Source organism: Phaethon lepturus, unplaced genomic scaffold (assembly GCF_000687285.1).
Source record: "Phaethon lepturus isolate BGI_N335 unplaced genomic scaffold, ASM68728v1 scaffold6994, whole genome shotgun sequence".
Classification (NCBI taxonomy): Eukaryota; Metazoa; Chordata; class Aves; order Phaethontiformes; family Phaethontidae; genus Phaethon; species Phaethon lepturus.
In genome coordinates, this window is record NW_010533890.1 from 46246 (window position 1) to 62155 (window position 15910).

Genomic DNA, 15910 nt, shown 5'->3' on the forward strand with positions numbered 1-15910 from the left:
ATGCTCCTTGCAAGAGAGCATGAAAGTGTAAAACTATGAAACTGCAAGACCACTCCTCGGCCATCCTTGGTTGCCATGTACCTATGTGGAACAGTGCTGAGACAAAGGAGTTAAATAGGCTTTCTCAAGGCTGACACTTGGCTTAACATCTATATGCATCCTTACAAAGAGCAGTTCTTTCTTATTACACACTAGGTAACTTTTAAAAAGCCACTTACACTCAGTTTTCAGTTGCTTATAAAACTGCAAAATGAGGCTGCAGTTTTACACGCCGTGTATCTGGCTCATGCTGAACTGGTTGAAATATTTCAGTCAAAATAGTTCAAAGATTTCCAGGAGTGGAGCTATGAAAAAACCTGTTTAGTCCCTGTTAAATTCTAACACAACATGGTTCAGAGCAGGGACCTGAAAATTAGCAGTGGGGTGGCTCTTGCGTCACTGAGTGCACCAGTCGCTATTCCTACAGCCGCTTACCAGGCTGTGAGAATAAGGTAGTACATGCGTCTACAGGGTATTTACAATTTAGCAGATGAAATCTCAGCAGATTTCTTTTTCAGTGAACATGGATACAATTTACCCGTACCGCTGCACAGATGAACTGAGCTTGCTCTTGGCAAAGACGGATGCAGTTTCGGAAGAGAGCTTCTTACAACCAGTTTGGTTTTTTTACAGAGACATTCCTACAACTAACAATTCCTACTTAATGGGTAGCAGTGTTTTGTGTAGTGGGTCTGGTAATTTCTGCCTGGCTATGGGTCCACTAAACAGTCAGTATAAGCAACAAATTTTGTTTGTGTGCTTTTTAAGCTCTAAGAAGTTAGTGCCACAACATTAAAGGATGAAGACTGCAAATTCAGGGAGAAGCGTGCAAATTAAGGTTGTCTGAGCCCTCATGAACACAGACGTTATGGACAACCATTTAATTACGCAGCCGTGCGTGGGGACCTGCTCTGGGAGGAGGCATAGTTGCGTAGAGAGAAGGTAACATTTTTGTGAGACCACTGCCTCACATATTACAAAAATTACAAAATATAGGAAGAGTGTGAGGAAGAGTCCCTCCAAAAAATGCTGACGAGTGCTAAGTATAGTTCCCTGAGCCAGCTACTGAGTGTGGCAAATAAACCAATAATGACAGGGAAACCAAAGCCTGATGTTTCACACATCAAGGAAAATTAAGGCTTTCAATCTCCTTCTGTGCCTTAAAACAAAAAGAACCTATCCTCCTCCCTCTTCTCTCTGTTGTTAACCTTTAATAAAATCTGACCGGAAAATAAAAGTTTTGGTTTGTGAGAAAGTCCAAAGTTCACCCAGGCTGGGTTGAAGCCATGATGCATCCTAGAGAAAATGCAGCACTAGGTAGCGTTACCCAAGTTATTTTCTTCCGATGGGATAGGCTCTGTAACAGTCCTGTCTTCTTTTCCAAGGGAGGTTTCTGTGCTCTGACTTGGTTTCTGCCACATTGAATGAGTAAATGAACTATTAGCTGCAAAAGAGAAGGGGGCATCAGTGGTAATGTGGTAGCACAAGGGGCCTTGGAGGCGCCATGCCTGGGGGGTGCTGCTTACCCCATACCTTGCATTATTCGACAACCCATCAGCTCAAGCTTCAATGCTATTCTTTGGTTCCAAGTTTGAGGGATAATTCGCACGTAACGGGCCACTATCGGAGGGATGAAGTTATTGCGTACTATGTCACCAGAGTTGGAGTTGCCCTGGAATACCTGCAACGAAATGTAAGCACGTTGTTTGCTCCGTTTTAAAAGTCTCTTTCTTCAAAGTGCTCCTGACATCCAACTTCAAGCATTTCATGATCCTAAAACTAAAATATATTGTTAATTTGGGATGCCACCACAAGATTTTCTGAATTGAGACCTCTGGAAAGAAATAGTCTTTTTAGTTCTGACAGATGATCACATTTTGCTGTTAGCTCTGAGAAGAAAGATTATCATTCTGTTTCAATTCTGTGTAATTTCTAGTTAATGTATGCTGGTGTAATGCTGTCATTTTTTATTTAATAGCACTGCAGCACCCTTACTTGGGCAACAGGAGATAAAAATGTAAAAAGAAAAAACTGAAGTGAAATATTTCTAGACATTTTAGTAAAATGGTCAGCTTTCTGTATCCAGCTTGAAGAGTGACTATTAACTACATGGTTGCATCTCCTTTTCCCTGCACTTCTACAGTATTTCCCAGAATCAGTTCAGCCCATGTACAGAACAGTCGTCCTTGCAAAATTAGTTCTTAGAGATGCTTTGGCATGATCTAGGAGAAATTAAAAGCCTGATGAGATAGGGAAGTGAGCTTCACAATCTTAGATAAAATGCCAGGCCACATGGGGTTCTGATGGGACAGGTTTTGTCACACACCTTAACTGAAACTAAGATCATATATAATACTTTCATAAGATTATTTGTAAATAACAAGTCATTGTGGAAAACTGAAAACCAGCAGATTTTAAATAGCTAGCCTTCACAATTCAGCCACTGCTAGGTTGCTTTTTCACTTTTTGGGTCAACACCTCATAAGTTTAGCATTTAAAAAAATCTTAAACCAGTTAATGATGCACAGTGACATTCCTTTCCATACAAGCTAAGAAAATCAGAGCTAGCAAGAAATCTCTTTACAGCTCTACCAAGTTTTTAAAAATTGCCTGTCAGGACTGAGGACCAGGTAGAGCCTTATCCTGAGGCAAGCTGAGCTCCCTCAGAAACGATGAGTGAAGGTCTGACTTTGAATGCTGTGGGTGCAGGGAGGGGAGCTTTTGCTTTGGCGTTTTTTTGTTTGTTTGAAAGAATATATGAGGTTTTCAGGACAAACCTGTGCAGCACATCGTTTGTGTGCAGGAGCTAGCTGCACTGCTTGTATCTGTTCATTGTTGAAGTCACTCAGGGCCTGTGAAAGCTGCTGCGTGGACAGGTGTTTGGGTGTACGAGCATTTATTTTATGTTCAGTTACATCAGTTCCTAACAGATGGGAGCTGTGCCCACTTGTGTCAGAAGAGTCTGGCCAGCGAGAGGCGGGGAGCGGCGCAGTCCCTGCTGACCACAAGGCAGCCGAGCAGGAGCTGGCTCCGCAGGCACAGCTTCACCAGCAGCACTGTGCTTGTGCCCAGGCGGTTGTTTTGCTTGTGTGTTGGGAGGGTGGGTGGGTGGGCTGACCATCCCAGTGCATCTGAAGCTGAGTCTCAGCTCTGCTGGTGCAGTACCGACCAATGCTTCTGCACTGGTGCAGTGTTCCTAGCACAGGCGAGCGCTGAGCTGAGCTAAAGACTTGCCCGAGCAGCCTGTTATACAGCTTTAATTACACCATATTTTATTTTAAAAGAAGGATACACACATACACATGCCTCCCTGCGTGTGTGTCGCAACTTGAGCAAGCCCTGGATAACATCCTTGTTTCGACAAGCTCGCTATCTACTCCATGGCGGTAAATTACACTGGTGAAGACAACCCAAGTCTAGACAAGTCTGAAACTCCTAATCTGTCTTGACAGTGAAAGCCTGCCCTTCAACGTCAAGGCAGTGTACGCATTATTGCTCTGTGTTTTCCTACGCCTCCCACTTTCCCTTACCTTTTCTTCGTTGCTCAGGATCCCCTTGTAAGTTCTCCATTTCGAGTTGTTATTTTTGTAGTTCATTGTAAATGTCTTCACATAAAAGTTGAAATTCAGTGTTGTGGATCCAGAACCAGTGGTCTTAATCCCTTTTAACAAAATGCAAGATACATTTTCATTTGTTAAGTGTCTGTTTTAAAGTTACATTTTCAAATGCAAACACAGAAGCCAAAACAATTTGGAGAACTTTGCCTTCAAAGTCTTAATTTATTTTTCAAACTATGTTGGAATTGAGTTTAAAAGTTCAGTGAAGAATGGAAATCAGTTTTAAATTGTGAATTTAGAGCAGTGGAATTTTTAACAGAGCCCAAATTAATGACTCCAAAAATGGTAATTGCTTTTTGATATTAAGGTCCATATCAGCAATCTTTACATCTTTAGCAGCAACTGTAGTTTACATTTTTACAACTAAACCAGGAGTTGGAAACAGGAATTTGTTTCACCTGGGCCATAATTTTAAAGGCTATGACTTTAATGTTTCTTATAGATTCCAGAACTGCATCACTAATAGGTCATAAGCAGTCATTTATCATCCATCCAGACTACAGGTCCCTCTGTAAATATTTTGTTCTCAGCCTACAGCATGTTTACAGATCAGGCATACATGACAGTTGAGTCCAATCCTATATCCCTATAGGAAGACCAGTCTTATAAATAGCAATGATTTCTTGAATATGAAAATAATATTCCTCAATGCAGAACATTTCATTACATTTAATGAAAGAAACATTGCATTAGTGCATTATTAGCTTTTCAACTGCACTTAGTTTCTTCTCCAGCTGAAACTCCAGCCTATAATAATCAGACAGTGACATACCTGTTATTCTCCTCTTCTCTCCCAAGTCTATCTCCAACCATTCACGATTGCTGCTGTGGTTAGAGGCCCAAGCCAATCCTGGGACTTGAAGCCAAGCCTTGTCGGGAGACCACTGGAATAGTTGCCCAAATTCATTGGTCTCCTCCCAGTAGGAAGATGCAGTAATCTGGCTCTTGGAGAGGAATCCCTCTTCCAGACTGAGAGATCTATTGCAGCCTAGGAGTCCCCAGACAGGCAGACAGAAGGAGTTATTTTGTGTTTTCACAGCATATTTTTATATTAGGCTAGCAACATATGAAGACCACCCACAACAGCAAAGTCAGATGCTGCTTAATCTAATGCTAGCTGATGCTGTCCGTTAGCTGTGGTGTTTGCCAGTCAATCTGTAGTGGATGATCAGTCCCAGAGTACTGTGGACCCTCTCCTTTACCAATTTAGTTCCTACATACATGACACCTGCTGACTACAACTGCTATTTTTAACTTGCCATTTTGTTTTTTAATCTCCACAGTTTAGTCTCATTCATATGAAGACTTGTTATATTTTAAATTTTCCTTCTGAAACATAATATTTATGTTTCAAGATTGGCATTAACTAATTTTGCTGTACAAAACATTTCTCAGATGAAGGCACTGTACTGAAAGGAACATATTACTGTAAATATTTCATGAGTCTCACCTGTAATTAAGGCTAGGAAAGTTACTCATTAGAGAAGCTCCTTGATACCACTGCCAAGAGGTGATATCATGAAGATAATAGCTGCAGGTAAGTATTACAAACTCCACCAAAGAACCCACAAGATTTCTGCATATCAAGGCCCTTCAGAGAAAACAGGCCAGTGGAATAAGGTTTCAATGAAGTTAAAAATAATTCCCTGGCAGTTTCAAAGGCCTATACATGCTCTACAGTTTTCAGTGGAATAGTAAGTGATTTTACCTCAGTTGACTGAAATATAATTCAAATGAACGAGTGCGAACTTTTCCCCCCTCTTTCCTGCATTTTATGCAAATGAACAGCTTGACAGATTAAAGATGCTTTTGCATCTTGGAAAGTCATAAACAAAAACTCGTTCTGTATCAGTGCAATGTAAATATATTTTCATTCCTCTCTATGTTTTCGTTCTCTCCTTGTATAACGAAGATGGAATTTATAAATGTCTGAAAAAAACCTGCTTTCGTTTTCTGCCACCTAAGGTACATAAAAATGGGATTGTCTGATTGCCATTTTTTCATATGCTAGCACCAGAAAAGTAACAGCAGAATACTATTTCATCTTCTCATTTATGTGAGAATGACCTATTCCTATTGTCTACTTTTCTCTAGCTCACTTCAGATCCCTTCAATTTTTTTATTCCACTTGCCGATTTAAAAAAATTGCTGTCCTAAAATATCCTTCCTAGACACAGCCTGACATTCTCCTGATTGCTTTTCAAAACTTCTACAGAAAACACTTAAATAAAAAGGTGAAATTTGAATAGCTAAAAATAAAGCCATTATTCTTACCATTTGAAGTAAATATAAACCGCTTATCTGACAGTGAACCACTGTAAGAAAAGAAAAAGGTAATTCAGCCTTTCAGGAGGCAGTCATGGGAACGCTGAAATACAGTTTCAGAATCACTGTTTATCTAGCAAAATATCTCTGGCCACATAGTGCTTACTTTGCTGGCGGGGTGCTGACCCCTGTAAGAGCACTCTTGGGCGTCTCTCACCGTGACTGAATTCAGGTCAGTTTTTTAATGGTTTTGAGCATTTGTTCTGCTTTAAAGGGACCCCCCATCCCATCAGCCTGTTACTCTTGCAGCACGCTTCTGCTTTTCCCCCCTGCACAGGCCCTGTACTGCTGTGGGAAGGCTTTCCCCTTCTGCTCCTCAGACCAGCAACACAACAGCATTCCAAAGAGCCAGGAATGGGAAAGCTCCAGAGCCTGGAGCTACTGGTGGTGCACTGCTCCAGCACCGGGCCCAGGACCCTGCTCACCTACAGTAGCTTAAATTAGAGCAACTTCACTGAAATCAGTGACTTCCTATTAGTCTAAGCCCACATCTAGTTTGAAGAAAAGCCAGCCTTGAGCGCCGTGGAACAGTTACGCGTCATGGTGACTAAACCACGTCAGCTCTGACCGTTCCTGCCTTGGCTACAGGTCTATCGCAGCCAGACTGAATGAAAACCACTCCTTGTTTTAATCTTTTTTAACCGGTGGGAACCGGTTCTGTTATAATCAGGACCAACAGCTCCCACCAGGAACGGTTCTTTTTGCTCCATTAACAGGATCACGTCTACGGGTCCCCTTTCCTTCCTCCGTCTGACATGGACTGCTTTGCTTCAGGAGAAAAGCCATTTTTTGCACCACTCCATACAACCCTGCACAATGTAGGACAAGATAAAATCACCACTGTGAGGGAATGCTGAGCTTTCCTTGGCCTCCCATGGAGCCACTTTGATTCCCATCGAGATACCCCTGAGGTTTCATTCCAGAATTGATGACTCTGACTGCCTAATTAAAATAAAAGACCAGGTTTTAACGTGAAATTAGTTTGGGTTTCTTAAAAATCTGACCCCTTCAACATTGCTTTGATTAGCTGCACGCATCACTTGCCCCTTTTGAAAAGCCAGCGTGACCGAGCAGTAAAACAACTTCTGCATTTAAGCATTTAAGACAAGACAGCTCCCTTCCAGGCTGCCTTTTGTTGCTGGCCAGGAAAATTTCCCCCGAGGTACCGTCTGTGGGCTAACAGCGGTGGGCACGGCTGTATGTTTTGAGAGCGCTGCAAACGGGGAGCGGGAAAGTGGTCTCATGTCAAGGTCAAAAAAACCACTGCTGCTTTTTGTCACTGAGGGAAAACTTAAGACTGCAGGCAAACGAAGCCCTTCAGAGATGACGGAAAGCACTGGGAGGGAGCCGATTTATTTGGGCATGTAGGTGGTAGAGTAACTAGAAGGAATAAAGCAAGCTCTGCCTCCCACATCTTCCCCCCAGGCAATCCTCAAGGGCGATCAGATGTGCTCTGCTCGCTGCAAACCAGTTTGACATTACAGCCAAAACAGTTTTTGCTTTCTTAGTGAATACAAAGCAATCCATTTCAAGAGGAAAGAAGAAAATAAAACCCTGTGGTGATCAGTAAAGCCTACACAAAACAGAAATCACAGCGCTGCTTGAACATTTATTTATGAGATGATGCTTTGTAATAAAAAACTCACTGAGATCCCTTTCAAACAGAGGTCTACAATTTTAGCAAAGAAAGGGAGAAGTTTAGCATTTCTAAGGTCTATAAAGCTATGAAATCAAGCTGAAATATTTCTGCTATAACTCTGGAAGTCACTGAAGAGGACAAACTAATTCACTAAGTGGTAATTCATCAGCTTCCTAATGTGACAGGTGGCATTTGTCACACAAATTTCACTTTGTCCTTTAAGGAATGGTATCACCCTGGCTTCTCATTTTCCTGACAACCTTCAGGATCCTGCCTTGCCAACAGTACTGGTGGCAGGACTGCACGGGAGACCTGTGCTGGTAGCTCTGCAAAAAAAGGATGCTGCTTCCCAGAATAAATTTCTGTTAGCATCAAATCCTTTCCCTTCCTCCAGAGTCGGTCTCAAGCAAGCTTTTTATAAGCAGTGCAGGTTAACCCCAAATCTCATCTTTCACAATTCATGAGCATGCGGTCTCTCCCATTTTCAAAGACAAATGATGTCACGCGCGCAGATGTACAGTCACAAGCCAGGTCGTGTTACCAAGTTAAACCCCCATATATTTGTACTGTGGCATCAGGACTGCCCAATAAATTCAGCCACTTGATCTTCAGTATAGCATTTGCGGGTGCAGGTCCATGCATGGATCATGACAACCGAAAGCCTCACAGATGCTGGAGCATAACAAGCGCACTGAAAAACGGAGGCAGGGAGGCCAAGGTCAGCTTTTGTGGGCTCATGGGTGAATGAGCTGTAACTCCACCACCACATCACGACACAGATATTTAACAGCTCGATGCACTCCAGCAGCAGCTTTTGATGAGGTCAGTTTCAGCTCAAGTCACAAAATAATTTAAATTTTTAATACTGAAATCCACTACAAATGAGATTTTTAAAACTTAAGTAAGCTTTTAATTAAGAAAGTCTAAAAAGCTCTTAAAGCAGTGCTGTCTAAGCACTGTTTTTTTCTTGACAGCACTGGCTGCTCCGCAGGTATTACTTGCAGCGTGTGGGCATCCTGAGTACAGGGACGTCATGCAGCTTTGGAAACACTTCTTGCAAAAGCCTTTTTAAAGCATGAAATGCATTGGTTTGTTTTCTTAGTAAATAGGCCCACTATTTCTAGGAACACTTTTTCATGTTTTGAAATAAAATGATTTCCCTGCATCCTCCAGTTTCCCTCTCCTGGGATAACGGGCTACCACCAGCAGCTCATCTGCTCCTGGGATTGTCCCAGCTGCCAGGAGCAGCAGAAGCATCCCGGGAAGCGCTGTGCTCACACTCCCATTTTTCTCAAAATCTGTGCCATCTAGTTTGCAGGCATCCGACATAGTAGGACCCGGGTTACCTACAGCTCTCTGTATAATCTGTAGAAAATGACGGTTGTCTCCTCAGGGCACTTCTGTCCCTTCGAGATGTGCATCATGCTCGACGAGTGCCTCTGTCTGCCCCGGTACGCAGGAGAGCTAAGGGGGCTGCGCTCCTTGGCAGGGTGCTCTTTCAGAGGGGACTCACGTTAAATGGGCTAAACCCGAGCCCTGGAGGCTGGCTTCAGCCTGGAAGTGCACGTTCCAGCTCTCCTCCAAGTAAATGGGAGTTTTCCCACTCAGAATCACAGAATCATTAAGGTTGAAAGAGACATCTAAGATCACCAAGTCCAACCATCAACCCAACACCACCATGCCCACTAAACCATGTCCCAAAGTGCCATGTCTACACGTTTTTTGAGTACTTTCAGTGATGGTAACTTCACCACCTCCCTGGGCAGCCTGTTCCAGTGCTTGACCAATTACTTGATGTAACAGAGATGAGTTTGCATCTCTTTGAGTACTTCTATTACCCATGTGAAATGTATAGGATATTTTGTGAATAGCAACATTAAAAGGATGCTTGGCAGTTAAGGTGATAATTATGCAAACAGTGTTTTTCCCCAGCACGTCTACATTGGCTGTGTTCTACGCTTCATTTGTTGCCCACTAGCTCTCATACTGTGAAAAAAATACAAATGGAAATCCCAGCTGCCTTTCATGAGAACATTTCATGCGCTACTGTCTGAGTTAGTGACTCAAGGATCACGAACATACAAATGTATGTAAATGGTTCTGTAACATCTTTGGTTAAGGCACAAAATATTTAATTTAGGGTTTCACTAAGCTGGCATGTGTGATGGAAAGAATTTGTATTATTTATTTTATGGAAACAAATGGAGCATTGTTTTATGTTTGGTGCCTGAGCTGAGCTTTCAGTTGTGCTTTGTTTGAGACAACCTTATATTCATTTTCTTAGGCAATTAACTTTCAAAAGCGACATGTGTAAGAAAAATAGAAAATATTTAGGCTTTACAGGCCTTCCACTAGTGGTCTACATGCTACCCACCTTTGTATACTCCACTGCCATTATATATAAAGCATTTCAATCTGTGCTGAAGTTTAAGCACAGCAACAGACCAAATGAATGTTGAGGGTTTTTTTCCCCCATGAATGAAACCATGACTGTAAAATTGTCAGGATGATGTGGAGAAATCATGGGGAAAACAGGAAAAAAGTATAAAAAAACCCATATTCCCTTAGCTCTTGTAGCCTATGGGACTGAGGAGATTTCCCTTCCTACAAAAAATAAAAAGCCTCAGGTAAAATCCAGATAACGTTTGAAAATTAAAAAATATAAACCAACAGGAATGACAGAGGCAGTTGCTAGAAGGGCTTACTGTGTTGGATAGAGATTAGAGGATTTATTTCTACTTCAACAACAATGCAATTAAAAGTCAGAAGATCAGTGGTAAATATAACACCCTTACTATAAATATTCTAAAAGAGAGAAAACTCTGAACATGTCAAAAGCACAATGTTTAAGAAGTTGTTCGCTGAATCCCCTATGGCTCAACAGCACTTTTTATTTATTCATTCTTCCTAGCTTTTTTTTAACCTTTAACATGAATTTATCTTGATTTAGTAGCACATTGATTAAAGGTGTTTGGTGCAGAACATCGTACTTTCATGTATCTGCTAACAAAGTAATTTGCAAATACGTTTTGGAAGGAAAAGACGAAAAAAAAGAAGATAATACTACCCTACACGGTACAGAGACACTGAAAACTTGGAACATTTTGCAATATCTGATGCCAACACCATTTTAATAAAGCCGCAGAAACAAAGCCCAAAACCCCCTAGACCCACAACCAACATCTTTTCCTCCCCAAAAGAGCATCCCCACCTGCTTCTGCTATCTGGCCAGGGCACTGTGGCCCAGGGGCTGCTCCTGGAGTCAGCCCTGCCAGCGGTACTCACTCGTGTGAGGGGATGCCGTTGGCTACGACGCCTTCGTAGCGGCTGATGCCCTTCTGCTGGGTGATGCTGATCTGACCGCCCAGCTCGTCCGCGATAACGCCTGCATGGATCGCTGACTTGCACAGCAGTGAGGTCTGAAAGGCAGAATCCATCAGAAGCCAAAGCTCAGAGCATCAATCTGACAAACTGCTAATGCTTTTACTTTCAAGCCGCTATTATACAGGTGTTACAGCTCATAAAATCTGGCAAAAGCTCAAGAGTAATAAGGGGGGGAAAGGGGCAGAACAGTAGTCTTTGAAAAAAAAATGTTTCCAAAAGTCACCTTTTTTTTTTTTTTCCCCCAAATGAAAAAGCAAATAATCTGCTTCTGAGAAGGTGCTGCGAGGTTTTAACCTAATGAGTACTGTGTCACTCTTGGGGGAAAACAAAGTCAAAGGCAAGGCATCTCTTCTTTGCAAAGAGAAAATGGTAATTACTTGATGGACTTGCCTGAAGGCAGACCCATCTATTACTGCGCCCTAGGATTTGAGTCATGGCGTACATTAGGAAATCTGGCTATGTGGTGACTGGCTGCCGTGGGGTTTTGAGTAAGTATAGCCCATTTGCCAGTGTCTCAGGTGGGATAAAGCACGTATAAAGAATACAGGCGGGATAACTTGTGTGCCAACTAGGTGGCAATAACGTACCACTGGGCTAGGACAGAGCAGAGAAGGGCCAGCGGAAAGGTGCAAAGGAGACATTCCCATTCACACGGGGCCAGCTGGGGCTACGCTACTTGACAAGCTGGGGTGCTGGGCTGTCCCCTCGAAGGAGGGCTGGGGACAAAGGCCGCAGCTCTTCAGGGGAGCCCAGTAGGTCGTTCACATCAGAAAAGCTGAATCCCCTTTAGCGGTGGAGGAAAAACTTCTTTCAAAAATTCCTCAGCACAGATAAAATCTGCGTGAAGTCATGCCATGTGCTGCTTTTCTTTCCTAATCACCCAAACCGAAGGGCAGGAATAACTCCAGCTAATGAGAATGTAACATGGCATTTCTTTGTTTTTTTCAGCTCTGCCACTTTCCTCTGGAGCGGCATGCTCGAATAACTGGATGAACAGGTTAAACGTGAACACTTTTGTGTTCTTTTTTGGAAACGCAGCAACTGCTGAGTATTTGTGACAGAGTGGGATTTTACTTCAGTGGTATGGTTAAACTTACTCCACCGTGAGAGACGTAAAGATTTCACAGGCACAATGGGAGGAGAGCCCAGTGTGAGGGGCACAGAGTGCAGAGCACTGTGTGATACAAACTGGATAAATGCAACCACTCAGGCAACGTCTTTGCTTCAAAAAAGGATCAGTTAAAACAACCCAAGAGGTTGGTAGTTATCAGTGGCATGTGATTAGGCAGTGTATAATATTTATTTCATAACAGCAGATTGCTGGGATACTGCAGGCATAATCTTAAAGAAAATTTGCATGTTACTGAAATGTTTTGGGTTTTTTTCCTACAAGAGATAACTTTAGAAAAGAAAAGCACACGGGCTCCAAACAAGTAAAAGCTGACGTTGTAGGAATATTTAGAACATGGGTGAGCACTGCCTCAAGAGGGACAAACCCTATGCAAGGTTTTCCCAGAAAGACAGAAACCGCAAGTCAGTAGGTGTATTTGACAATCAGTGAACTTTGTTCTCACACAATTGATTGGTCTGTTTGAAAAGTGCCTCCGTATGCTTATATACGGATAACATACGCATATACTGATAATAAAAGGTGTATCTAACACAGCTGGGAAGATTTACTGACAAAAGTCAAGCAGCAAAAGTTGAAACCAAGTTGTGCTATGCTTCTCTCTTCTGTCTTTATAAACTTCCCCTCATTATCCTGTGTACTTACATCTCTGTATCCTTCGCCGATATTCCCAGAAATGTCACCTGCTATGTCTCTGCAGCCAGCAGGACAGTATCTGCTGTAGTGAGAGAAGAGAGGCTTGCTTAAAATACGAACTGTAGTGATGATACACAGAAACAAAATTGTACAAAAGAAATGCTCTGAAAGCGATAAATATTTCAGCAGCAAGTTCTGGCTGATGGTTAGTGAGTCTGGGAGGTAAATAACGGGCCCTTGAGTTCATCAGCGGACTGCACACAGCAGCACACAAAGAACCAGAAAAGCAGTTTTGCAAGGGCATTTCTGTTTCATTCTTAGGTTTTAGAAATGCTACCATGCAAGTTTTCAGCACAGCCCAGATAAGAAGCCTACATGCACATCCAGACAACAGCCAGAAGAGCACAATTTATTACCATTTCAAATCCTATCACAAGGTTCAAGGAACCAAGAAATTATAGCTTGTCCTCAGCTAATCTTGTATCAGCTAGGGCGTGCTCTGCTCTCAGGAGAAGCACTGGAATTTGAGGCTACTTTGAATTTCAAAGCGGAAACTCTTTTTACATATGCCATGTATATGTATGCCCAAATGAGACTTGCTCCGCAACTCTATTCCCTCGTTTTTCTGGGCTGCAGACTTCCATTCTGCACTACTGCTTCTCAGAACTGAGCCGTGGACTATTATAGCATCAGAGCTCAAAAAAAATCACTTCTGCAGAAACCCAAGACTGTACCTGCCTTATATGACATTTTCTAACAATTGGACCAGATGACAGCTACAGCAAAGCAAGCCACAGCGCAGAGAGCTGCAAACCTTTACCTGTATTCAGCCTTTGTGTAGTGGTTTGCTCGTTCCAAACACGTGATTAGATCTGTGAAAAGTTTACAAATATCAATCCCCATTGCAGGACATAAAAATACAGACAAATATTTGGCTACACATGAAATTACATGTAAAGATCTCTCTGTATAACACTTAAGTAATTTTATTAGATAGAAAGCAACAGCTATGGTTTTCCCTCATTCTTTTCATCTCCCTCTCCTACTCTTCTTACATTTTACACCTTCAACAAAGTTGCACAGACCTCCAGAATATTACATGTAGGGATCAAATCTTAATCTCTCCTATCCCTTCATCCTATCACTGAGTGGTAGATGGAGTCCAAAATACAGTGGAACTTCAATGAGAAAGTACCCAGTTTCTCTTTCACTGGGCCTGTATTGCAAATTGTTCAGGTAAGATTTCAGCAGCTATTATATCTGGTTAATGTTACAACTGCTTCTTCCACACGTGCTATTAAAAATATCATGGTTCATGCTGATATGGAAATATTTAGGACCAAACATTTGGGCTAAAGTCTGTGTGTGTAGAGAAGATAATGAAATAGGGGGGACTATGCCACTATCACAGAATCATAGGATAGTTTGGGTTGGAAGGGACCTTTAAAGGTCATCTAGTCCAAGCCCCCTGCAATGTGCAGGGACATCTGCAACTAGATCAGGTTGCTCAGAGCCCCGTCCAACCTGATCCTGAACGTTTCCAGGGATGGGGCATCTACCACCTCTCTGGGTAACCTGTGCCAGTGTCTCACCACCATCATTGTGAAAAATCCTTACTATCCTCTATCCTCTTTTAGTTTAAAACCATTACCCCTTGTCCTATCGCTACAGGCCTTGCTCAAAAAGTCTATCCCCATCTTTCTTACAGGCCCCCTTGAAGTACGGGAAGGCTGCAATAACGTCTCTCCCTGAAGTCTTCTCTTCTCCAGGCTGAACAATCCCAACTCTCTCAGTCTTTCTTCATAGGAAAGGTGTTCCATCCCTAACATCATTTTTGTGGCCCTCCCTCTGGACCCGCTCCAATGGGTCCATGTCTTTCCTGTGCTGAGGGCTCCAGAGCTGGAGGCAGGGCTCCAGAGCTGGAGGCAGGGCTCCAGGTGGGGGCTTATCAGAGCAGAGTAGAGGGCCAGAAGCACCTCCCTTGACCTGCTGGCCACAATCCTTCAGTACTTGTGGATTTCACTTTACCTGGATGATCACTACTGGCATAGGACAACAGAAAGCCTCGTCCTGACACATGGGCTCCACTCTCAAAGTGAATAGTTGCTTCATTGCTATCCAGAATGATTTCTTTGGGGACAGGCATCACATTACCACAGTATGGCCCTACAGACAGAACAAAGAAGATTTCAAAAGTTTAGATGACATAATTAGGCTGGAATATTCTCATGATTAGCAAAGAGTTTCATAACACACTCATTCTCCTTCAGTACCAATCCAAATGTTGACAAAAGGGTTTTGGCTTCAGTCCTTTATGGGTATGAGCTCCAAAGTTACCCTGACAAGGAGTGGCCAGGATCCAATTGTCTCTCCATGGTAGCAATTCCAGCATCCAATTCTCTCATCACATAAGCCTTAAGAGAATGATTAATGCCCTTAAGTCTTTGAAGTACAGCACATTTGCAACCAGCAGTAACTCATTAGAGAAAAGAACAGAACATTCAAAGGCAATCCAAGGGATCTACACGGGGTCCCCTAGATAAACTCTCCAGGCACATACAGCTGATGCTGTTGTAGCACAGCAGCCATTCAGGAAAGATTAAGGTCACAAACAGGGTACCTGGTTTTCAAGGACATGTGTGCCACAAGACAAATTGTACTACAAGGCACTGCCACCTTACTCAGAAAATTTCTTAGTGCATTTTCCTTTTAAAAACATCATCTGACCATTGAAGTATACAGTTCAAGCCTCTAGTGTTTTAAACAAAAAAGAGAGAGAGAGAAAGGGGAAGATGAAGGGAATGGGACAGGGAGACAAGAGCCTTGTGCTTACGTTGAATTAGATAAGGGTTTTGTAGCTACCAACTGCAGTATCTTGGAACAGTCTTTGGGACACTCCTTTCTTGTGACAGCAGGCGTGCCCAGACTCTTAATAATTACACTTGTATCTTCAGAAGTCAGTTCCCAAGGGGAGCTTGCTTTTGAGATTGCCATAGTCTTTGCTCTTGCTTTCTGTCACCACACCTGGGTGCAAACACTTGTCCCTGGCTGCCCTCAGGCACAGATGACACAGAAAATCCAACGCAGTTTGGGTACACTTTTTTGAATTTATGAGAACGCTTACAATATAAACTGCTAAGA

General features: G+C 42.6%; 1 protein-coding gene across 1 annotated transcript in view; it reads right to left on the reverse strand.

Moving 5' to 3' along the window:
* Positions 1 to 14935, reverse strand: part of DCBLD1 (discoidin, CUB and LCCL domain containing 1) — a gene marked incomplete at its 5' end in the record, with an annotated part of 20929 nt that extends 5994 nt beyond the window's left edge. Inside the window, 9 exons of the mRNA XM_010285341.1 lie at positions 1367 to 1483; positions 1573 to 1720; positions 3570 to 3700; positions 4429 to 4644; positions 5931 to 5971; positions 10906 to 11039; positions 12779 to 12851; positions 13590 to 13641; positions 14798 to 14935. Of these exons, the coding sequence (XP_010283643.1) occupies positions 1367 to 1483; positions 1573 to 1720; positions 3570 to 3700; positions 4429 to 4644; positions 5931 to 5971; positions 10906 to 11039; positions 12779 to 12851; positions 13590 to 13641; positions 14798 to 14935 (1050 nt within the window). The remainder of the gene's footprint in view (positions 1 to 1366; positions 1484 to 1572; positions 1721 to 3569; positions 3701 to 4428; positions 4645 to 5930; positions 5972 to 10905; positions 11040 to 12778; positions 12852 to 13589; positions 13642 to 14797) is intronic.
* Between the last annotated feature and the right edge of the window lie 975 nt (positions 14936 to 15910).